At 39.6% G+C, this 25198-nt stretch overlaps 1 protein-coding gene across 4 annotated transcripts; it reads right to left on the bottom strand.

The window, feature by feature from the left end:
• Nucleotides 1–19: 19 nt before the first annotated feature.
• Nucleotides 20–25189, bottom strand: LOC134797158 (mucin-2). Of its 4 annotated transcripts, XM_063769409.1 has the most exons (15): nt 24823–25189; nt 19775–24670; nt 19180–19678; nt 18888–18991; nt 17804–17908; nt 17637–17712; nt 17075–17225; nt 14871–15094; nt 14105–14331; nt 12927–13062; nt 12130–12289; nt 10819–11007; nt 10028–10262; nt 6444–6553; nt 20–2265 (listed from the first exon to the last, which is right to left on the bottom strand). In XM_063769409.1, the coding sequence occupies exons 2-15, from the start codon at nt 24640–24642 to the stop codon at nt 1979–1981; spliced, it is 7371 nt and encodes a 2456-aa protein (XP_063625479.1). In that variant the 5' UTR covers nt 24643–24670; nt 24823–25189; the 3' UTR covers nt 20–1978. The 4 variants fall into 4 exon arrangements, with proteins under 4 accessions (XP_063625479.1, XP_063625477.1, XP_063625481.1 ...); XM_063769407.1 differs by having other exon boundaries at nt 19775–25189; XM_063769411.1 differs by lacking the exon at nt 6444–6553 and having other exon boundaries at nt 2122–2265; nt 19775–25187.
• Nucleotides 25190–25198: the final 9 nt, after the last annotated feature.

The raw sequence follows: 25198 nt of genomic DNA, 5'->3' as shown, positions 1-25198 counted from the left end.
GTAAAGAAAACAAAAGAACTCAAATTAAATTTATTTTATTTTTTTACAAAATTGACCGAACAGTGCGAGATTTCTAGAACGTTTACACTTGCATTAAGTAGACATAAAGTTATCAATATTCTCTTAGAAGTAAGTCTTAATTCACCTGTGTCAATAAAGCAATACGAATCGGAGGTGTGTGACACACAGGCACACCCAAACCAGTATATATTTAATATAAAAAGTCATAACATGATTCGTTGAAATAAATCTGTGGACATAAATTTTGTCTTAAAAATTGTTACTAAGTAAAACTATGATTAATAATAACCGAAGGATAACTATAAACTAAACATGATACATTAGAGGTCATCAGTTTGATGAATGTTACTGATACTGCACTTACAGAATTCTAATACAAGTATAATACACAACATACGGGATAATTGCACACAGCAGTGGTTAAAAGACGACAGCGCAGGATCGTAAGTACAGCGAGCGTTACGTATAAGGCGCGGACTACGTACCTAGTAACGAGCGGCGCGGCGGCACACAATGCATAACCTTTAAGGTCGCTCTGGAAATGAATACCACCCAATTCGGCTATATTTTATTTAATACTATCATTATTATACCGTACAATAAATAATTTTCTTCGTAATGAAAATAAACATATACCTCTGAGTTTAAATAATTTATTTGATCTTTCTATTAATAATCTATATAAATTGGGTACATAAACTTTCCAGAACGATGAGTAAATTAGAACACAAAATAGCCTAATGGTTTTGTACTTTGAAATTAAGTATAGAAGAAATGACATTGGAAAGCTGCTGAATTTCATTCGAGTAATTAAACTACAGAAACAAAATCTTATTTTAACTATTTAGTGCTTTTAATCAACCATACCTTAATTAATTGAATGATTCTGCGTAATATAGGGGGAACTCGCCCTCCATCGTATTCAATATTTCATAAGTATATAAGCTTTCACTGGACTCCTACCGGCATCCAATGATTTCCGGGCATATCTCACTTTTGTAATATATTTTACATTTCTCAAATACAGAGGACACAAGATTGTATACAGTTGTATCCATATAAAACTAAAATAAATACCTTACAAAGGAGAATTAACAATAACTAAGTTAATCTATCTCAAAACATAAAATGCGGACTGTCTTGATTAGATCATTTCTTTCACAGCGTTCAGCCGATATTCGAAAACAAAAGGGGAAAACAATTCATAGAAACAAAACTCAAATGCATCAAAAGGCAGACGTTTCTATCATAATTGTTTATTATCTCCAAGTAAAAAAACAATCGTAGAGAATACAACCTAATTGTCAATTTTATTCAAATATAGCTCATAAAAAATGATCATGTTAGTGCTACAATAGTTATAAACAAATTCGTAATAATCATAACGAAACAGCAGCACTCGTGAATCTTCTCTCCAACATAACAATTCTCTGACCGAAAACGGTGCTTGTGTAATGAAACGGCTTGTCGGTTGACATTATCGTGTCTCCCAAGTTATAGTTATGAGGACCAACGCGTGTCTTTACCCAAGCACTCGTCCATACATGATTTTTTCTTACAGGATACTTTCAACACAAAACTATTAATATTAAAAATAGTATGATTGCCCAGCTACCCATTATAGTGAAGTTAGTATTACTGTACAGTTTACATGTTAGTTTATCTGCGACCTACATCTATCTAACCACTTCATGTTTAACCTCTGTTAAATTAATCCGTCTACACCCACTAGGGATAATATAACCGCGGCGGCGGTCCGGTCACTCGGCCGCGAAGATCACGAAAAATAAAGAGTCGGTCGACCCGGCCGAATACAGCTAGTATCTCTCCACTATCCGATAACTTAAACATACGTAGCCTACTAGTTAAACGTTACGTTAATCAGATTTATGCGACGGGGTCGCGCGAGCGTATCGAAGCGAACGAGTCATACACAGTTCTATACAGTCGGACGCGGTCAGTCCTCGAAGGGCTGCGGCTCGGCGCCGTCGAGCGGGTCGTCGGGGTCGGAGCTGAGGTCGGGCGCGGCCTCGGCCTCGGCGTCGCCGCCGGCCTCGCGCGCCCGCGAGGCCAGGTACTGGCGGTGCGCGTACTTGTTGAAGCGGCGCTTGGCCATGAACAGCGTGGCGATGGTGCGCGGCGCGAGCCGGGCCGCCGCCGAGCGCGACGAGATGCCTGCGCGGCGGCAGTCGCCGCACGTGTAGTCCAGCACGTTCAGCGCCGCCACCGTCTGCCTAACGCAGTCTGTGCACATACGAAGGGTTAATCATTGCCCGAACAGATGAGCGTTAGAACCCGGCCGCGTTAACTTTCTGGCGCTTTATGAAGTTCGTCGAACTCTTTTGAGAGTTCGTCAGCTTACGCCGCTGAAAAAGTGCAGGTTCACTGCACGCTACGTTGTGACTTGTTCAGAATAAACACTCGATCAGAATAAACTAGTTGGCGTTTAAAAGGTAACATGGAAGGGCCCTCCTGCTCAATTTCGTAGACTTGTCATGTTATTCAGAATAAATGCATAAAGAACGCTATACCGATAATGTTATAATGTGCTGCAGTCTACCGCACACTCACTGAGCTATTAGCCTTATTCATAGAAATCCTTATCCGAGGTTTGAACAACGACTTGCAAAACGTAATTTTTTTTGCAATTCACCCTTATGTGAAATGTAAATTAGCGTTAGGTAATTATTTCAATGATTCATAATTTCATAAAACCTTATTTAAAGCAAAGAGTACCCCCGAGTTTGTGAGCTCAACAAGATGCTGTTCGGCGTCATTATGCTTTGTGGTATCTGTGAAACAAAAAAACTTTGGGCAGCATGGAGCAATACAGCGCCATCTACATTAACCGATGAATTCTAAACACGCATTTGTCTTATACCTACTTTACACGTCTCAAATCAATCTAATGAATCTTTGTTTTTAAAGTATAATTCTACACAGTTGAGGCACTTAGGTATCGATAACAGTGATGTCTATATTTCTTGTGTATTTTTTTATACCACCGACGGGTGGCAACCAAGCATACGAGCCGCATGATGGTAAACAGCCACCGTAGCCTATTGACGCCTGCAACTTCAGAGATACCCTTTAAAAACCTGTACACTCCTTTTTTCAGTCTTTCGGTTTTGCTGCATCTGTGATGTTCTTTTGCATCATGTCAGCGTACATTTCGGCTATAACTTTCTTTGAATAAGGCTGTTGAAATCAACGAATCGGCTGAATTTGTTTAACATTCTAGATGATGTATTTAAGTATTTTTAATCAAACTCACGTCCTTTATGTACCTATTTATTTTGTAGCCAAAGACAACCAATTTGATTGCGGGTCACAATAAACTCGGTGTAGGTATATAATACATACATGTATCTGTTTAAATGCTGTACTTTACTGTAATCTTCTTGAAATTGACATAAGGTTTAATTTTACCTGACCGGTGATAGGATTGTTCATAACAATATCTAAACAAATAAATATAGTTGAAAACCTACAAATCAAATTGGTTGACTCCGTCAGGTTATAAAGTAGACTTGATACGATTTGAGAGTTATTGGAATATTCAAAATTAACCGGCGCTCACTTATGTTACAATAAATTGTAAATATTGTACGTAAATCAGGTACAGTCAGCAGCAGAAGTTGCTAAGCGGGCCAGGTGTTCAAAATGATCTTGACGCGATTTTATTGTTTAGAAAATAAGAGCGTGTTAAGGTAATTTTGAACACCTCGCCCGCTTAGCAATTTCTGCTGCTGACTGTATGGGCAGAAACTGAGATATTATGTAGACGATTTGAATTGGTATTGTCCAACTGCACGTGGTATAGCTGAAAAATTACATTACATGTTTGGAGGTTATATAACACTGAAAACGCCACGCCAATTAAATATAAACCTTATTGGGGTGCAAGAAGGTCTATATTACACTGTCACCGTGCGCGTCAGTTGACATCTTTGGCGGTCAAAAGGTTAATTTACTTCGCAGTGCCTTAATTTTAAGAATAAGTCTGAGTCTGACCACTGTTAGTTGTATTTTTGACAGTCAATGATGTTACTTAACACTTGTTTACTGTAATCGTACGCTTACATTAATGTTTATATTATTCATTAGGAATGGCGACTGATACCTTTTACCCCTTTGCTTGACAATTTTAAAAAATATCGTGAGTTCAAGCCTCACTTGCGCCAGTTGCGCCTGATAGAGTAAAAAATGCTCTACGATGAAATACAAAAAGAGGGTGTAAAATTATGCATCTTGTAAGATACGTTGCTATGGGTTAAATCGCATAGACTTAAGATTTTAGAGCTCTTTCCCTCTGACGTCCATTTTTTTGCGGGTGCGGTTTTCTTAGTATACGTACTAATATAGTAACGTTCACATGAGCATTCTGTTTGCGGGATACTGCACGCGTACTACAGAAAACGGGATCCTGCAGAAAACCGTACCCGCAAAAAACTGTACGTCAGTGGGAAAGAGCTCTAAGACTTAAACAATATATGCTGTTGTATCAAAAAACAACAATGGGAATTTCCCTGCAATAATCGGTTTAGCAATAGTCTGACGTTGTTCCCTCATTGTATTTAACATATAGGTATAATATACAGATATACAGATGTAGTGCATAATTATTTTCCATCGTTGGAAATTCCAAATACGATACGATGGAATACAATTATGCACTACATATGTGCAGCAGTTTTTTTATTTTAAGTGAATTAAGCATTCAGGCAACTTTAGGTTTTTAATGTTTAATATTTATCTTGTAAATTTACTTTTAAATAAAAAATCTATCAGAGAAAGTGAATTATCTCAAATGGCATCAAGTCTCATAATCGTCATATCTTATTCTATGTTCCTACCACGCTGGACAAAGGCACACAAACCGGTCTATCGGCCGATAATACGGGGTCATTTCATACGCGACCCGCTACCGACTAGAGGCATCATTCGATCGCTGTGTATATACATCATGCCACCTTACACTGTCTAATACATCTAAAACACAACTAAGCTTCCTATCGATGTGATATTTCATCTGTTTGTTTTAGGATATATATTTGATTATTTATTTCGTTGGGTTTTAAGGAGTTTAAGGTCGGAGGTGGTAAAAAGGTTTACTAGTTTATGGAAACAGCGATACGTGATGCAATATAAAAAAGCGGTAATAGCGAATACATAACTAAAGCAACCGATCTATGTAATGAAGTATATGTAACATGCAGAAGGAATGGAGCGAAGCATCAATTTCGAGAACACGTTTTTCTAATAAAATAATATTTGATTGTTTGCAACAATAGAATGTGTGCAAAATGTGTTCTCAAATTTAATATCAAAATGCACACAGCATTATAGCAGGCGGTAAAAGATGGTATGGACTTGCACATTAAGCTACGAGAAATTCCTGAATTGAGTTTTATAATAAGATTCCTTCTAGTAGCTTACTGGCAAGCCTTAAACGGGCTGCGGAATCATGTAAATAACTCTCAATTTGAAGAAATAAATGGTAGTTAAAGCATTTTAATATGATACATTCACGACTTGTTAAAACCTAAAACAACAGTTTACTGTAGAACGGTTTTCTGTCGTTACAAAAACAATAAAAATAACATTAAATTCTGACCACTTAACCCTAATGCACAACATGGCGTTACATCTTACCCGCACTGTACAGCGCCTTACCATGAGATCCTTATTGCGACCTAAACTGAATTACTAAGGGACGGAGTTATACGACTTATATAGCTCCGTCCTTTAGCAATTCAGTTTAGGTCCTAAACAGAATCGCAATAACGACATCATGGTAAAGCCCCAGATATGAAGGATGAAACGGATAAGTCGCCAGCAAGCTCGGCCGAATTTCACCTTCCCATACAAACGGAGTTTCGTTCTCATATTAAAACTACGTGTTGGATTGTAATGAAACTTTGCACATACAATAACATGAGGTATATCTAGTTCTTTAATTAGTTTATACAGCTCCAGTTTATAAAACAAACGAAATAGAGCAAAAACAAGTTTTGTATGAAAAACTTAAATTCGCTGTATTTTTTTAACTATGGTATCTGAAGCTACATAAACTAATTACTGAACTAGATATACCTTATCCTATTGTAAGTACAAAGTTTCAGAGCAATCTAGCTAGTCGTTTTAAAATGAGAGCGTAACTAAAGTGTCATTCTATGGAACTTGCTATGTAATCAAACCGCCATATTGAAATCATCATTCAGTGACAATTTGAATATGGCGGTTTGTTTACATAGTTAGCAAGTTCCATAGAATGACACTTTACGTTATGTAGAATCGAGCTTGCTGGGGACTAATAAGTAGTGAATCTGTCTATAACAAATATGAATAGTATGAATGTTCTTGAGAATTATTGTCCATTCGACCGCAGCCCGGGCCCTATGGTCGTGGTCGTGACGTACCTTGGTGCAGTTGTCTATCGCAGAGCTTACATATGACGAGTTGCATGGTCCCCTTGGGGCCGATGAAGGAGCGCTCGCACAGCGGGCAGTAGCGACCGATGCGATACGCCCTACGCACGCACACACACATACGCAACGTACGCGCACAAGCACCGGAACACAGAAACACGCCATTAGTTCATACACGGAGCTAGGACGGAGCTATTTTGTTACTTGCCTTCAGGCTTGGGCTTTTGGGTAGGGGGAGTTGTGTACAGTAAGGGTAATTTAGGTTGTTAAAATGGGGTTGGCAATTGTCAACAGTGTTGGCCGAAACGTTAATGCAATTAACCATCATTGGCCTTAACCATTATAAATTGAACCGTAAATTGTAAAGGGGCCCACTGATTAACAATCCGCCGGACGGTATCGGCCTGTCAGTTGTTCGGAATTGTCAAAATTTTGTTCTAACTGGCAGGCCGATACCGTCCGGCAGACTGTTAGTCAGTGGGCCCCTTAACCGTCCGTTACGGTTTACAGTTCAATTTATAATGTTTAATGGCTAATTGCAATTAACGTTCGGCCAACACTGATTGTCAAAGGGTTGCATAGGTGGCGCCATCATAGCTTGCCCCTTTTTATATGAGATATGGCTTAATGAGCTGGGATCCAGGGCATAAAATTCCATTAAAAGAACAAAAAATTGACACAATTCTAGGGATTGACAGGGCAAGCTATGCTGGCGCCATCTGCTAAATACTTCGACCGGCCAACCCCATTGAAATCAGAAAATCAAAAGTCTGGCCAATCATCGTGTGACTATGAAAAGTAAAAATAGTGGTAAATCTTCAACGCTAAGAATTTTCGTTTTGTTTTTTAGACAATTTTAGATATAATGGTTGGCTAGACTATGATGTACGCCCTATATCAGAGCTATTCTGCCGCGCTAAGTATGATCTCCGTGTTTGCATTAGAAATCTCGTACAATTGTATATTTATGTTATTGTATGAGAACAAAGAATACAATTGAATTAGTTTTCAAACGACCGGCGGATATGCTTAGTACGGCAGTATAATAGGCTAGTTTCCTGTACCTACGAGTCAAACTGTCTAAAAGCAATGGAAATACGTGGATATACTACATTTGCGTTTATTTTTTCAAAGATTTTTAGGTTGACAAAAACTCTAAAGAGACTTGATCGTTACATATATCTCGCGCGTCTAATGATGATTCATGAGTAGCTGTTACGTAAAATGTACACTGTAACATTTTTTTGAAGTATAGCACATTAATGTATTAAGAAATGTATCATTTAAGTACCTAATAAAAATGCGGTAAAAACATATTTATTCGATGATTTTTTAAACTAAGCCAATTCAAAAATAACTTGGGGAACTGTCATAGGGATCATTCGACGCGTGAAGTATAAGTATTGTGTCGGCATTTTTTTTTATTAACTTCATAACAACCAATTGTGACGATTAAAAAAAAAAGCTATTATAACTACTTAGGTATCAGGAAACTAGCCTAGTCTTCGATGTGAATCAAGATCTATTCTGGTATTCCTGGTGGTTCAGTGTGTTGAATTTCGTATGTAATTTTGATAGCCAATTTGTGGTTGTGTGGAAGTCAGGGCTAAGTTTCATTGGAGTGCTTCAAAATTAAGAGATATATTTAGTGTGACATGCTGAAAACATTGTTTCATTTTGTGTGGTGCCCAAACACAAGTAACAAAATAGAGTCGAGTTAGTTGACGCTGGAATGTTTAGGATACTACGCCCGTGTTAGTCAAGTCTGACATAGAATGGAACATTAATGACAGTTAGTTGGCATAGTCACTGCAATGATGATGATGACACCCATTATCACAGATGATTCCATGTTCGTTGAGGCAATACGCAGAAGAAGAAAACCTACGTTAAATATTCAAATAATTAAGTCACTGAAGTACATGTAAATATTTGAATTATTTTAGAGTGAAATAGGCGACCGATTGATTTGTCAAGTTTAGAAGGTAATGCACAAGAGGTTACTATTTCGACATAAAAATAAATACTTTTAAGTATTACTTATGCCGTTATTCATAAATGTCTAAAAATCTCAAATACTTAAATTTAGTTCATTCTTATTTGGCAGTTTTGGCACAGTGGCACTTTGATGTTAGATGTAGACAATCGTATTTTAAATTACTTATAGAAGCTTGTTAAGTTTTATGAATAAAGGCGTTTGTACCGCTTATAGCAACCTCAAGACATAGTTTTATTTATTCCGTGATTGCAGCTGTATTACCTCAATTAAAACATGTTTATATATTAATAACCAAATTACAGTAAAAATGAATAAGGAAACAGTAAAGTTGGCGTTGCTGCTAGGAAGAGACCCCAGATAATTTTGATACCATTTCAGCGACTACCATTATTAACCAGAGAGAAGGTATATTATATTTATATACAACAGCGATGGTCTAGGTTTTACAGTGATCTCTAAACCAATTTAGACCTGTTAGTCGATTCAACTTTCCTGTTTATAACTGAAATAAAGATTGTTCGCTCTTCTAAACATCAATGTAACATAAAACTTTCATTAATCTGAACAAACAGCCTTCATACATAGAGATTAATAGAAATAACTTAAAAGGATGTGTAGCATGCATACCTATCGAATTATACTGGGGTAGTGCGAAAGAATGCTGCGTAGGGCATAGACTGCTGGGGTAAGGTACTATACCGGAGTAAGCACATGTCAGTGAGGCGTCGTGTTAGTCCCACACGCTTGATGTCAACAAACTACCAAGACCAAAACGATAACATTACACAGAGTATGAAATTTATTACTTTCGTGAGAGCTTCGAATGGTTTTATATGGCTGCTCTGCGATTCACTTGGAATGGCTCGGCGTTTTGTCTCATTTGACTGCAGAGTTTAATATTTTTAAGACTGGAGTCATATAAGAACCTATAAATTACATCGAAAATTTTGTTTGGTTTGATGGGTGGAGTCCTTTACTGTGCTATTTTTTTTATTGAGTTTGATTCGTCTTTAATTCTCAAGTTATTGTAATTTTGATGTTTTTTAAGACCTCGTAAAACATGTATGAACATAATTATAATAAGTCGTGTTATGTTAGTGAAGCGTTTCGTCTTCCAGCATTATAATTCATAATAATACTAAGCCAATCAATTATGTTAGTTGAAATATTTACATTTTACTGAAAGAAAGTATATAAAACGAATAGCTTCATTGTTGGGAAATAGCAGTCGGCAAGATATGTAAATAATTAAGTTGAAGTCGTTTACAGAATCAATTTTAAGTTGTATACGAGTCATTCGTGATATTTACATTTTTATCATACAATCATTCCTATATTATCAGACATAACTTCACAGTATTCGTAATGGAAATAATAATCATTAAAGTTTACTAATTTTTTTGATCGATTCCCCAATCAATAGCAATAAAATAATAATAATAAATACCTAGCAACCTATTAAGTTGAGAATAATAATGGCGAACTCTAGAAAAAAGGTGTATCGCTCGACCGGGTCGGGTCAGATGCGCACCTCGTACCTGGTACGGGGTAGGGCAGGGGTGGTGGTGGTACTGACCTGGCGCAGGGCGTGCAGAGCGAGTGCGAGTAGAGCTTGTGTCCGCCGGGGCCGCGCCGGGTCTGGTGGTGCCAGTCCGCGCCCTGCGCCGGCGCGGGGGTGGAGGCGGAGGCGGAGGCGGAGGCGGAGGCGGAGGCGGAGGCGGAGGCGGAGGCGGCGGCGCCCGGCGCCAGCCCGTGCGGGTCGCGCGCGCCGCACGACTTGCAGATCGCGCACTCCACGCAGTGCCATCGCCCTGGAAAGTGGAATGCGACGCTCTACAAATAATGCGCGGTGCTGACGTAAACTGTTGGCGATCCTGGGCGGCGCGTCGATCGATAATACGTATGTATCTATTCTGCGAAAACTAAAGATTCAAACTCGAAAAACAAAAAATAATATGACAGACGTCCACCTCCTCCTGATTTAATGCGATCGAGTAAATTACGCGTCCCAGATTCCGGGCCTCCTTTAAGAAGACCGACGGTCGACCAGAACGATGATGATAATTGAATTTGAGAAATACCCAGTACAGATGTAGTGCATAATTATTTTCCACCGACTCCACCGTATTTTCACGGAAATGTACGAACGTGTCTTGCTATTTCAGTCAGTGTCAGTACAAAAAATACTGACGATGACTGAAGTAACATGATAAATACGAACATTTCCGAGAAAATGAGATGAAAAATAATTATGCACTACAACTGTAATTAGTTTTAAGTATTCAGTCTTTAAATTCTGTTTTGTAACTAAAGTGGCAATGTATGTAGAAAGTTTTTAAATATGTTTTTATTGTATTCTATACTGACCGGTAGGCACCCGGTCCAGGCCGACGCAGTAGATGTGGAAGCCGCGGTCGCACAGGTCGCAGAACAGCATCTTATCGTCGTCGGCGGGCAGCGAGCAAGAGCAACAGGTCTTGCACTCGGCGCACTGCCACGCGTACTCGCGCACCTTGCGAATCGTATCCGCGGGTAGCTCCACGCAGTGCGGGTGTACTGCGAAGATAACAGCATCATTAAATCATATAAAAAAACATGTGATAATATAAAAACCGGCCAAGTGCAAGTCGGACTCGCGCACGAACGGTTCCGTACCATTAGGCAAAAAAACCACATTTGTTGTATGGGAGCGCCACTTACATTTTTATTATATTCTGTTTTTAGTATTTGTTGTTATAGCGGCAACAGAAATACGTCATCTGTGAAAATTTCAACTGTCTAGCTATCACGGTTCATGAGATACAGCCTGATGACAGACAGACAGACGCACAGTAAAGTCTTAGTAATAGGGTCCCGTTTTTACCCTTTGGGCACGGAACTCTAAAAATATACGGGGTGGCCAAAAAATAGGTGCATTCCCGTTGCCAGGGAGGTTTTGGGATTATACTGAGCAACTTTTACTATGGGAACAACCCATTAATCGCGAAAAAAGATTTACCCTCCCATAGAAACTAGACCAGCCAAAATGTATGAAACAGCCAAATTACTTTTCGAGATTTCGGGGTTGGTCCCATAGTAAAAGCTGCTCAGTATAATCCAAAAACTTCCTTGGCAACGGGAATGCACTTATTTTTTGGCCATCCTGTATAAAAACGACCGTCGCGACCATCATCAAACCTAGTATTCTCATCTACTTGCGCCAATAGAAAACCCTCGTAAACGATCAAAAACAAACATGTAGAGCGAAATTCGTCCAAAATGAAGTGGGTGTAATGAATTTTATTTTTTTATGTACTTGCAGTAGGCGTCCCAAGTACGTCACGCGTGTCCGACGTGAACGCTACTCACTCATGCACTGTTAGTGCTTGAAAATGGAGATCTAGGCTCTCCGAAACATATCACACGAGTATCTAAGAATAAATAACACAGAATAAATAATAGTACTAGGTACAGAAGGTTCACTCTTTAACAAAACGCGTCTATGACTATATATCGTCTAAAACAGATATGACCGAGACAAGCGCGAGCTGACGTCCGTTCCGTAGCGGTGCGCGGCAACTACTACTGCTAGACACCAAAATTGGTGTGGGCCGCATGTACTTGTAGCGACGCCGATTCGCGGAGAGCCACGCCTGGTTAAACCGTAAAATTAGCTTAATATACAGTGAAGTAACTCACGGCGACAGTTGCAGTTGGCGCAGACGAGGAAGCGCTCGTGCGAGTACTTGCGGTTGCCTTCTTCACGCAGGTGGCAGGCGCGACACAGCTCCTCGTCGCGGGGCTCCTCTTTCGGCTCCACCACACTGCTGCTTCGCTTCACCTTCATTAGCTTCTTCCGCTGTTTTAGAAAGTCATTTATTAGTATTATTTTTACATGCCATCAACCGGGGTGAATATGGATAACACCTGGAATGAGATTTACCTAATAATTTCTTAACACAATTTGTATCATACAAAATGTACTATTATTTTCAATCGCATTATACAAACTGTCTTGTTAAGGGATGTTTGCCTTCATACATTGCCAATGTATTTCATATTTTGAAGTGATATTTTCAAATACAATCAAATTGTCATTGTCACTAATTGGATAAATAAATAATTTATTTTTTACATTTCGAATGTTATTTTAATACTATTCTTATTAGTTTATTTGTGTTATATGATATACATAATTATATTATGGACATCGATAACCGACTGTTACATAATGAAAGGCGTTAAAATACGAGTGTGAGTTTATGAAACGAGCTAAAAGCGTGATCACACTGTTTGCAATTGACATTTAGAATAAATATTATTTGGAATAAAACGTCATATCGACTGATTCTAGAAATGAAGACAAAATTCGAAATTTCACAGATAAGATATTTGTTCTAATTCTAACTAAATAGTTTATCTTTACCAGTGCTCTAATTTACGGTTTTTGAACGCTTCATAGGTTTATGACATGGGTGTAGATAAACGGGTTTTACCTTAGGCGGCTGGTGGCGACTGTTGTCGTCGCTGGAGTCGAGGTTGGAGCCCCAGTCGGGCTCGGACTCCGAGCTGGACTCGCACGGCGACGGCGGCGCCGGCGGCGCGGCCACCACCGTGTTCAGCGGGAAATATCTGAGGAAATTATCAAAGTTATGTAAGAAATTCTTGGCAGTGTGAAGAATGATTTTTGAAGTGAAAACTTTTTTAGCGGCGCTGTGCACTTTTTGTGATGGGGAAAAAATGTTAAACTCGAGACAGCGTAAGACGTAAGGCGTAACCCTCTCTTTCTACCGCGCGGCGAAAATGTATGCCTGAGCCTGCTGTTTCGTTTAGGCGGCGCAGGGCGCTTGCGTGACGTCACGTGTGACGGACAATGTCATTGTGTTTTTCTTTTTTGATTTAAATGCCATGGAGTGAGTTTCCCTCAAACTGGTATTAATATAACTGTAGTACTCACAGTGATGTGCTTAGGGGTTTCAAGTAATGCGACGAAATAACGTAACTAGATGGCGTTAACCTCAATTATACATAGTGCTGCAGACATTTTGCACTAGATGGCGCTGTTATTAATATTTTGAGTTACAATGTCGTTGAGTTTTCACTTCTGCCGGCACTCCCGGAGTGCAACCCGTTGTTTTTTTTTATAAGTTTAAATTGCTGCTTTATCACACCCAATAGAAGATGGCGGGTCCGCAAGGCGTCAGTAGTGCACAAATTATTAAAAACATTGGGTTTCGTATTTTAAGCAATCATTGTGACACATTAAAAAACCTTTCTCTAGGGATCCTTTTCAAGGAAGAACTGTGTGCACGACAGTTACCTCCATCTGGAGACTATAGGATTCATTACTTATTTCACAGTGCACAGATGTCAAATATAATGAAAAGAAAAGTTTAAATTTTTGCCCCTTAATCGCGATTATCACTTATACACTTCACACGTAGCCAATAGTCCAGTGAGTACTCAGTAGCCATGTGTATAGTCCAGGTGGAAGATTCATGAGTGGCTCACCTACTCCCACATTGTAGTTAAGAATGACGGAGCTAGCAGTGCCGCAACAGCGCATGTCGATGTAATCCTACTAAAGTTAGTCGCCAGATGTCGCTACGCGATCACATGCATATCGTAGATCGAATATCTGTAAGCTTCAACTATAAGTTTAACAATAACTCACCTCAACTGCTCCGGAGTGTAGTACCGGTACGTGTGCTGGTACTGCCCCGGCAGCAAGGCGTGCGGGTAGAAGCCGGCCGGGGGCTGGACGTGCGTGGGCGGGCTGCGGGCGGGCGCGCGGCGGCGCTGCACGGTCATGGACTGCAGGTCGGCGCAGGCGCCGCGCCGGACCGAGTTGAGCCGCGTGTTCCACTCGCTCGCTGACGCTATCGCTGCCGCCGCCATGTCCTGACAACACATAATTTGATTAGGGAAAGTTAATATAAAAATTGTACAAACTCTCGAATACTCTCGATATAGAGGCATCAGCAATCGTAGGTTTATTTTTTGTTAGCCCGTGATAATGTCCCACTGCTGGGCAAAGGCCTCTCCCCTTGATTTTCACAACTCCAACAATCGTAGGTTATGTTATGATAATATAATATTATATTATATGAGTGAGTATGATAATATAATATTATATTACTGACTGAAGACAAAAGTCTTCAATCAGTGCGACCTACCCGTGATGACATACGGAACCGAAACGTGGACACTCACGGTAGGACTCGTCCATAAATTCAAAGTCGCTCAGCGAGCTATGGAAAGGGCTATGCTCGGAGTCTCTCTGAGGGATCATATTCAACACATTAGGTACTATGGCGCCGTTCAGCGCAATTTACTTCAGCTGTCAAATCCAGGGCACTATTATTTTAGAATTTATATCTCTACTACTAATCTACAAAATACAACCTTTGTTTTCAACAAAGGCAGCTCAAAACACATACCTGTCGAGTCTTCTCCGGATCAATCTTAGGTGGTTCTGGTTTATCCGAAGACTTGTCCGAGATCTTCATCTCGACCCGGTCCACTCTCACTTCAGGTTTCTCCGGAGGCTCCTGTGCGACGGCGATCTGACGCTCGCGCTGGTGCGACCGATATTCTTCGTATTTGTGGGGGTAATCCGACAGCATGATGTCTAGGACTTCGCTGGCGTCCACTGCTGTGATGCCTGAGAATGAAAATTAAACTTAATAACTGCTGGGATATTAATTAAAATATTTTTTTTTAATAGTTAATGTAATGTGTAGGTTTTTTTGCGTCACATTACACATTATGAACAACTTTACGCATTTATAATCTGGCTAGCATCTAGTGTGCAACACTAATACCCAACTTTTTTTATATATATATATATATATATTTTTTTACTAGCCCATGTGTGTGTCCCACTGCTGGGCAAAGGCCTCCCCTCTCCCTTTCCAGTCCTCCCTGTGCTGAGCAAGATCCCGCCAATCCCGCTGGAATGCATCCAGGTCGTCCCGCCATCTCTTTCTCGGTCTGCCTCTGCCTCGACTACCCTGGGGATGCCAGCTAGTGGCTATTTTGGCCCATCTGTCATCATGCTTCCGGCAGACATGTCCAGCCCAGTCCCACTTTATCCTGGCGGTCTTCACCCCAACATCAACGACTCGGCTTTTGGAGCGAAGCTCTGTTTTCCTCACCCTGTCAGATCTTCGGACACCCAGGATACTTCGCTCCATTGCCCTTTGGCAAACCTTGAGCCGGGATTTCTGAGCCTCAGTTAGTGACCAGGTTTGGGCACCATAGGTGAGGATGGGCAAGATGCACATGTCGACGAGCTTGCGCTTCAGTGCAATTGGGAGTTTACCCTTCATGAGTTCCTTCATGGACCAGAAGCTCCTCCAGGCGTTTTCGATCCTTCTATCGATCTCCTTGTCCTGGCGATCTCGAAGGAGACTATCTGGCCCAGATAGGTATACTCGTCGACATATTGCAAAATGTTACCATCCACCGTCACCCTGTGCTTCTTGCTGTTGGTCATTAACTGGGTTTTGGATCTATTCATCGTTAGACCAACCTCAAGGCTTGCGTTGCTAAGTTCCTGTAGCATACATTGCAGTTCGGTCGCCGATGTTGAGAAGAGTACGATGTCGTCCGCGAATCGAAGGTTTGTCAACCTCTTATCGCCGACCTCGATACCCTTTGTCTCCCAAGAGACCGCCAGTTTTTTGAAAACTTCCTCCAGGCAGCTGGTGAACAATTTAGGAGAGAGCGGGTCACCCTGCTTCACTCCCTTAAGGATTTTAAATTTGGGACCTGGTGCGTGCAGCTTGATGCTGGCCGTGCTACTTTTGTATATCCGTCCAACGAGTTCAACATACGTGTGGTTTATTTGTTGACTACTCAGTGCCGCTAAGATGGCTCTATGTGTGACACTATCGAAGGCTTTTTTTTATATGGCAACAATAATTTTACCCATGAAGCTATTTGTTGTAATGTACTCGTAATATTTCGTTTTGTTGAATGTGACAAAACTGAATTTGTACAATTACTTTTAGGATACACAGATTGTCTCGTTTAATAAAAAGTATGTTAATGATTTCCAAGTACTATAGTTCGTTTTTTTTAAGCATTAGAAATAAGGTAAACAATCTTGATGTGTCTTTTTATTGAAAGACACGTTTTAAAAATAAGTCATGGCAAATATGTAACAATTATGAATCTAATACGATCATTTATATTCTTCTGCTTTCATAAGTAATAGTTACTGATTTTTAAAAAGCGTTTTTCAATTAAAAGACATGTCAAGATAGCTTACCTTCTTTCTAATGCTAAAAAAAACGAACTATAAGACAGATTTACTCTATGCTAGTAATAAGTTAACAACCTGGTGTCTTTATATCCATTGCTTTATACTCTGTATCTTTAGGCACTTAAATAAAAGTAAACAAATAATTTTTAAATTTTCGGGTAGTTATAACATTTATTGATTAACCAACCAAATACAAAACCATTTGGATCTGTCACAGAACGACCTGACTTTAACCTACATTATTTGATCATGTAATGTTATCATCTACCCTCAACTGACTTAAGAAGCCATTTGAGGGTAGATTTTGTTTAATCGTTATGAAATACCTAAACATACAGACTATAGTTACCGAGTACCCTGGATAAGTGGACTTACCAAGATCGCAAAGAGCTTCAGTCACTATGCCTTTCCGGAGGATGTAGTCACGCTCTTCCCCGCCCACAGTGCGCCGCTTCAGTTCAGGGTAGCGCCGCTTGAAGCTCTTCACGCCGAGGAACATCGCTACCTGCTCTTGAATCATCATCACCTGGAATAAATGTATATTTTAAATAAAATAAAAAATACAGGAATATTTTTTTAAACTTTATTGCACATTATAAAATAAAAAATTACAATAGCGGACTTAATGCCTAAAGACATTACCAGTCAACCATAAGGCTAAACAAAGATGTAATGGTGCAAGAAGAAAAGTAAGAGAATTTAATTTGGAACTATTGCAAACAACTAAAGAAGCTTAAATAATTACGTTTATAGGTTTATTCGATATTTATTCCGATAAAGTCCACCTAATTTAATTAATAACTCTGCCGTAAATACTAGTACATTATATTATAAAATCTAAATAACAATTTAAGTACCTACCTACCTAAACGAATCCTGACGCTAATGATTTAGAAATAGAGTTCGTTAACGTAAAAAAACAAAGATGTGAATGTACCTGATGCTCAGCACTTGGGTTTTCAGGAGGAGGCCACATGTATTCCTTGACATCAGCAGCCGTCCAAACTTTATTGCTGAAAATTAAAAATTATGTTAGTTACTAATTAGTTGTAAACTACAAAATAAACGTAATTTATTGTTACTACCTATAAAACTTATATTTACCTGTCAAACAAATCTGCGAACTTTGATTTCCTCATTTTATTACTGCTTTCGTTTGTCGAGCTTTTTACAGAACTCTGGGAGTCTTCGTCTAACAAGTGCGAGGGTCTGAAAATAATAAATCAATGTAGATAGATTTCAGCATAACGTATTATTGCCGCCATAATATTATGACGTTTCATTTTCGAAAAAAAAAGGAATTGTTTTTGGTAACATTTAATCAGGCAAAGGAAACCAGCACCAAACGGCCAGCTGAAAATACAGACAGCTATTCTATTCTTCGTTTTTTTAGCATTAGAAAGAAGGTAGATGCGATCTTGGTGTATCGTATGAAAAACACTTTAAAAATAAGTCATGGCAAATAAATCACATACGATCATTTACATTATTTTGCTTTCATAAATAGTAGGTAGAATTACTGATTTTAAAAAGCGTTTTTCAATAAAAAGACACGTCGAGATTGTTTACCTTTTTAGGGTTCCGTAGCCAAATGGCAAAAAACGGAACCCTTATGGATTCGTCATGTCTGTCTGTCTGTCTGTCCGTCCGTATGTCACAGCCACTTTTTTCCGAAACTATAAGAACTATACTGTTGAAACTTGGTAAGTAGATGTATTCTGTGAACCGCATTACGATTTTACAAAAATAGAAAAAAAAAACAATAAAGTTTGGGGTTTCCCCATACTTAGAACTGAAACTCAATTTTTTTTTTTTTCATCAAACCCATACGCGTGGGATGGATAGGTCTTCAAAAACGATATTGAGGTCTCTAATATCATTTTTTTCTAAACTGAATAGTTTGCGCGAGAGACACTTAACTTTTAAAATAAGAGAATAATAAAACTAAAAAAAATATATGATGTACATTACCATGCAAACTTCCACCGAAAATTGGTTTGAACGAGATCTAGTGAGTTGTTTTTTTTGAATACGTCATAAATCGTAAACTGCAATTTTATTATGTTACTTGCTGCTACGGAATCCTTCACGGGCGAGTCCGACTCGCACTTGGCCGCTTTTATTTCTAATGCTAAAAAAACGAAGTGATTATAGCTGACAAAAATTTTGAACCTCTGTGTGTACTTACTTAGCAGGTGTAGCATTGTCATCCATCATACAAGTTTCCTCTTCGAATAATTGTACCGTCGTGGTAGCAGGTCCACATACACGTCCGTAAATACCCATGGTCTCCTAAAATAGTGTAATAGGGTATTGTATTATACGTATTTTTTAAGCAAGAAGTTTCTGATGAAATACCTACATATTTTGATATTTAATTTGGTAAATCTTTTATGAATTAAAACACTGCCGGAAATAAAAGAATTCAGTGATATTTTAGATTTTTCATTATAAATTTCACCAACTGTGTAAGTACCCACCTTCATGTACATAGCGCCGCGACCACCACCCCGGCCCCGGCCGCGGCCGCGAGGGGTCTTGGCAGCGCCACGGCCTCGTCCGCCGCGGCTGCCTCGTCCGCGCCCTCCTCGGCCCCGACCCTCACTCCCTGGCGTCTCTGGAGACTTCATAAACGTGTCTTCCAATTTAGGTAGTGTCGTTTCTAATACAACTTTTAACTCCTGAGTTTCTGGGAATATTTTCATATCTGTACTGCTGCAGGAATCTCTACTCTTTCGACTGCTCAGGGGCGTCGTGCAAACGGAAGGCATTTTATCAAGTGCCTCGGTCATTCGCGGCAGTTTCACCCGTGAGCTAGTTGGGTCGATCTCTTCAGGAGTTTTCTCCTCTTTGATAAAAAAGTTAGTGGCAGTTTCGACAATCGGTTCAGGTTCTTTGGGCGGCGACGCCATCAGAGCGCGCTTCACGCCGCGACCCCTTCCCCTTCCCCGAGGTTTTACTAATATAGCTGGCCGATCCCTGAAAGTGATTTTTATATGGAATTAGTGTATGCAAAAAATAATAAGATTTTTTATTATACTTATTGGTTAGATAATTAATCATAATTATACATACCTAGTTAACCTTAAAGATCGCTGTGGACGTTCTTCTAGAGCAGGGGTTGGTAAAGTGATAACAGGTTTTGCACCCTCTGACACGGGTAATTTGCGCGGTCTGCCACGCTTCTTCGGTTGCGGGGTAAACGGAACGCTTACAGCACTTGATACTTCATTTGTTTTCAAGTGATGATCTACTTCTAAAGGATCTTGAGATAATTCATCATTTGCCATGTTGAAGTCGTGGGATTCAGAATTTTCATTAATAATCATTTCCTGTACTTCCGGATGCGATCGCTCAATGGCTATAACTTCAGTTACATCGGAGCTGCCAGTCGATGTGCTAGAGTCTATCTCTATAGGCTGAGTTTTATCTACACAGTTCATTGAATTTAGAGGCATGACTTGAATTTGCTTGGCTTGTAAATTCGACAGAATATTATGAAGCTTAGAGTTACCATTTTTAGAACAGTTTTCATTGTTTAAATGATTGACTGCTTTAGTGGTTTGTTTACAATCCAATCCGGTTTTAGCATCAGAGGTTGCGTTTTGAGATTTTGGATTTACAGGCCTTACTGTCAGAGCCTTATTGGATAGTAACTGTCCAAGTTTTAACCGCTTTGTTTCTAATACTGAGAGTTCTGGTTCCCTTTTCTGCGGAGGGCTGGTTTCCACAGAAGGAGGCCTCTTTCCAGCATTTCGCTTGATGGGAGGAGACTTTTCTGATTCCTGGACAACCCTTGAACTACGTAACCTTTTTCCCAAGGCTACTGTGGGTGAAGCATCTGCTAGTCCTTTTCGTTTGCTATTTACAATACCTTTTCTTTGCTTGTCATTTACCATTTCTTGAGTATTTTCAGGTGAGCAACTATCTTGCACAGTTTCAGGTTTTTTAATGTCTTCTGTTATAATTTTGGCAGAAGGACCATGATCAGTCTTATTAATTTTCAAGATAATTCGTGGAGAATCTTGACCTGAGCTTGTAGTAGTGATCTTTTCTGATATATTAATTTCTAATGGTTTTGTTACACTCTCGTTTTCTGCTCTACAACGATTAAGAGACTGAGCATTTGGTGTGAGAGAAGTTGTTTCATTTTGTACAACCTGGCTGGGTGCACTACTTCTTTTTTTATCATGATGTGACTTTGAGTTTACTTTATCAACTTGGTCACAATTTGAAATGCTTGTTGAGCCCGCTGGAGCTAATTTAGTTTCTTCAGGCACAGTTGGATCACTTTCTTCTGGTTCTTTTACTCTTGTTTCTACATCTTTCTTTTTGTGCTCTAACAACTTCTTTAATAATGTACAATTTGATAAAGTTGTCTGCTTGACAGATGGTGTGGTTTTACTAGGCTCCTTATATTCTGGTTCTACATTAGTATTTACATGTTCTTTCTTATTAGATACTGCAACTGAACTGTTTCCATCTAAATCATTACTATGAGGAGTTTCCCTGTTTAGGGTCTTTGATTCGTTAGGAAGACAATTTTCCTTTGTTGTTTTATGATCTCCAGCAGTGACAGGTATTGTTTCCTTTTTATGCAATGAATTACACTTTTCGGTCTTTGAGACTTCCAGACAATTTTCTGTAGCTTGAATTATACTGGACTCCTCATTATGACAATTACTCAAATCATTTTTAACATGTTCATCTTCCATGGGTTTGACAAGTGGTTTTATGTTAATTTTGGACACAACAGGTATGCTATCATTAATATTGTTATAAACATGTTCAATTTTCTCATCTAGATTATTGATTTTCATGTCAGTCTTTAAACTTTCATCACTTGATGCATCCGTAACAGCTTTCATATTAATTTTCATCACTAATGGAGGATTCTTCACATTTGCATCTTCGGTATCTCTGCTTTTGGATTGTTCAATTTCATCAGGTTTAACAACAGGCTTGATGTTTAGTTTAGTAATTACTGGAATTTCCTTCTTAGGGGATGAGGGCTGTGCATTTTCTTCTGGTTTTATAATGGGCTTGATGTTCAGTTTAGTAACAACAGGTATGTTACTTTCCGTTGAAGTATTTGGTTTGGCAATATCTTCATCACCTGCTGGTTTTAATATAGGTTTTATATTTAACTTAGTAACAACAGGTATATCAGTATTGTCGTCACTTGAATTTCCTGTTTCAGAGGACTGGTTTTCAGTATCTTTCATAGTTTCTTCGTCTAGTGGCTTAACTATAGGCTTAATATTAAGTTTAGTAACAACAGGTATACTATTTTCATCACTGTCTGCATTCCATTCATCACAGTCTTTTTGTTCTGAAGATTTTTCTTCAGGGTGTTTTAATGGTTTTATATTTAACTTTGTAACTTTAGGGATATCTTCTATACTAGAATCTACTTCACTATCTTTAGGTTTTAGTATAGGTTTAATATTTAATTTTGAAACTACAGGAACTTCATCTTTTATTTCTTCAGAGACTTCTCCATCTGTAGGTTTCAAAATGGGTTTGATGTTTAATTTTGTTACTACAGGAATTTGTTCAAGATTGTCACATTTTGATACAGACTTTTTAGGAGATGACTCAATATCACTTTTAAGAACTGGTTTAATTGTGATTTTGGGGATGTGTGTAGTCTCTTTTATTTCTCCACTAGTATCAGCACAATCTGCTGACTTACTCTTAGATATTTTAGCATCGGAATGATCAGTTGTACTGTCTTTGCTAGAATTTTCTACAGGTTTTATTGGTTTTATAGTCAGCTTCGGGCTTAGTTGGCTGTCAGACTTAGCCACAGTTTTTATAGTCAATTTTGGTATCTTGTCCACTTTTTCTTCTGATGGGCTAACAACTAACTTTAGTTTTGAATCTGAGGCTTCCTGGTCAGGTTGCTGTAGACCTTTTATTGTGAGCTTAGGTACAGTTTGGTCTGTATAGAACTTGCCCTCACCATCAGTTCCCGGTTTACCAAGCTTTATGGTAACTTTTGGTATGATGCCAGTAGGTCCTTGATCTGAGGTGGATGCCTGATCTGATGTGCTTGTTTCATCATTTTCTGAACATTCTGATTCTGATATTTCACTACTACTAGATTTTCGGTGAATGTCATTTATCTTCTCTGGTGGTCTGAGAATAGGTTTAATATTAATTTTTGTAATGTTAGGTATTGGCTCGCTATTTTTGGAGTTGTCTCTTTTTAGCTCATCTTCAGCAGGTGGCTTTATGGGTTTTATAGTCAATTTAGGGATGGGAGACTTTATATCCTCTGGTTGCTTTCCACTTAATTTTATAGTTAGTTTAGGGATCTGCTTTGATGTTTCTGGTGAATCCTGAACAGGTTCAGGAATGGGGTGTTTTTCAATTTGTTTGTTTGTATCATTAATGACTGGTTCTGATACATTTGACACAGCCAAATTAAGTTTAATAGGAGGAACTTTCTTATGAACATCCTCATTTTCAGAGACCTGTGGTGTTGATGGCCCTGAGGAGTGGCTTGGTTGTTCATTTTCTTTACTCACAACAGGGGTTTTATTTGTCAATTTATTGATAGGTTCCACAATGGATTCCGCAATAACAGATTCTGATTGACAAGCTTGGCTGGGCTCTGCTTTATCTACTTCATCAGTAACTTCAGTCGTACTGATGCAGTCTGAAGAACATGAAGCTGTTACTGATGGCACAGTACGTGATGAAGTTGATGGAGCCTCAATCTCAGGTGTAACTGCTTGACTTTGTGATTTTTCACTCTGACTTGTTGATGGTGTAATTTTCTGTCTTACTAACTTGATTTTCCTAGAAGGAGTTGTTGATGTCTCTGCTTTGCAGAAACTAATTTCACTTACATTGCTACTTTCAACATCTTTTACCTTACCATGTACAGGGGGGATGATGTCTGAAGAACTAGACACATCCTTTGCTACACTCTCACTGCTTGTCTGTCCAACATCATTATCACTAACTTGGGAATCCACAGTAGAGGAGACAGTGGTGTCCGGACGGCGATCATACGGAGTCGGCCGAATAAGTCTGCGGCGCAAAGGCGACCTTGTTGCAGACTCCTGTGTCCCTTCACTTACACTAACATCACTTGATGTAGACTCCACACTTTCAACAGTCACATTGTCTCTGTTATCACTGGAAGTCACATGCTTCACTGTCCGGTCATTTGATTCACATTCACTAATCTCACAAACACTTGGTACAGTTTCTACACTGCTGGAAGGAATATTTACAGCTGAGCAAGTGCTAGCTGCCTCTACATTCAAATTTTGTGCCTCCGGGGCATCTGTTTCCGCAGGTCCACAGACTTCAGGCACAGATGAACTAGCCTGGGGTTCTATTTCTATGTTACTGGTATTGGTATCAGCAGAAACTGGACTTTCAGATATGTTGTCTACTGGGGTTTCAGGTAAGATCTCAGGTGCACTTTCACATTTGGCACTAGAGACTGGGGATAACACCGGGGCAACTTGTGGGTCTTCAGTGTTCTGTGATGTACTAGCATTTCCCTCTAATTGAGGAATGCTATGATGTGCTAGGTGTTCAGTGGCGGGCGGCTCCAGAGGCGGAGGCTCGCTCGGGGCCGGCGGCGCGGTAGGCGTGGGTGGCGAAGTTGCAGGTTCGTCACATTCAGTCGACAATGGAACTCGTTTCGGTGCACCAGGTCCGTCACAAATTTCGTCAATCATGTCCAAAATCGCTTCCGTGCTCGCATTGTTGTCGTGCGTCGATGGCGATGAGACGCTGTCGCCGTCGAAGTTATCCTCCGACATCGTTCCGGACTCGCACGGTGTTTGGGCCCCCGATGCTTCGCGAGACGCATTGGCGGTCGCGTCGACCTCCTCGTTGAGCCCGAGGTCCTTTTCCCGCGCCGATGCACGGCGGGAAGCGTTCGTCGCGGCGCCCGCATCGTCTTCCGAACTCTCCATTATCTACTGTTTTGCGACGCTGTCATGTCTGAAATACAAAACGCTCGCTGGGTGATATTTACGTTACGAACGGGTAACCTGACGACGTGCGAGATTGACAAGCCACAGGCACCATTCTAATTCACCATAACGCTACTAAAATTTCTTCACGGGGTCCACAGTGATGATTAATATACGTACACATGTATATTATTTTCATATTCACAACGTTTCAATCTCGTTCGATTGACCGCGAGGTCATAGAAACTATTTAACAGCGTAAACCGGCAAACAAAAAGCTTGTATACGCCATTTTTAAAACCAAAGACATGGCAGGTTTGGTCGTATTGGCCTATAAAAAATATCTTGAAGCAGACAGTTCGGCCATTGTCGTGTTGGTAAACTGCCGAAGCCCATAGATCGCTCCACTTAGCTTGTAAAAAGAGTAATAAATATGGCTTTCGACATGTGTTAAAACGAGTCAGATAATATTTTTTCAATTTCTTTTTCGTATTGGATGGATAGTGGGACTTTGTAAATGTTTTTTCTAATGGCAACAATTTAGAAAGAAACGGAA

The sequence above is a fragment of the Cydia splendana genome, chromosome 14, assembly GCF_910591565.1.
Source record: "Cydia splendana chromosome 14, ilCydSple1.2, whole genome shotgun sequence".
NCBI classification, from domain to species: domain Eukaryota; kingdom Metazoa; phylum Arthropoda; class Insecta; order Lepidoptera; family Tortricidae; genus Cydia; species Cydia splendana.
Note: the sequence above shows the minus strand (reverse complement) of the source record. Positions and strands in the feature narration are given on the sequence as shown.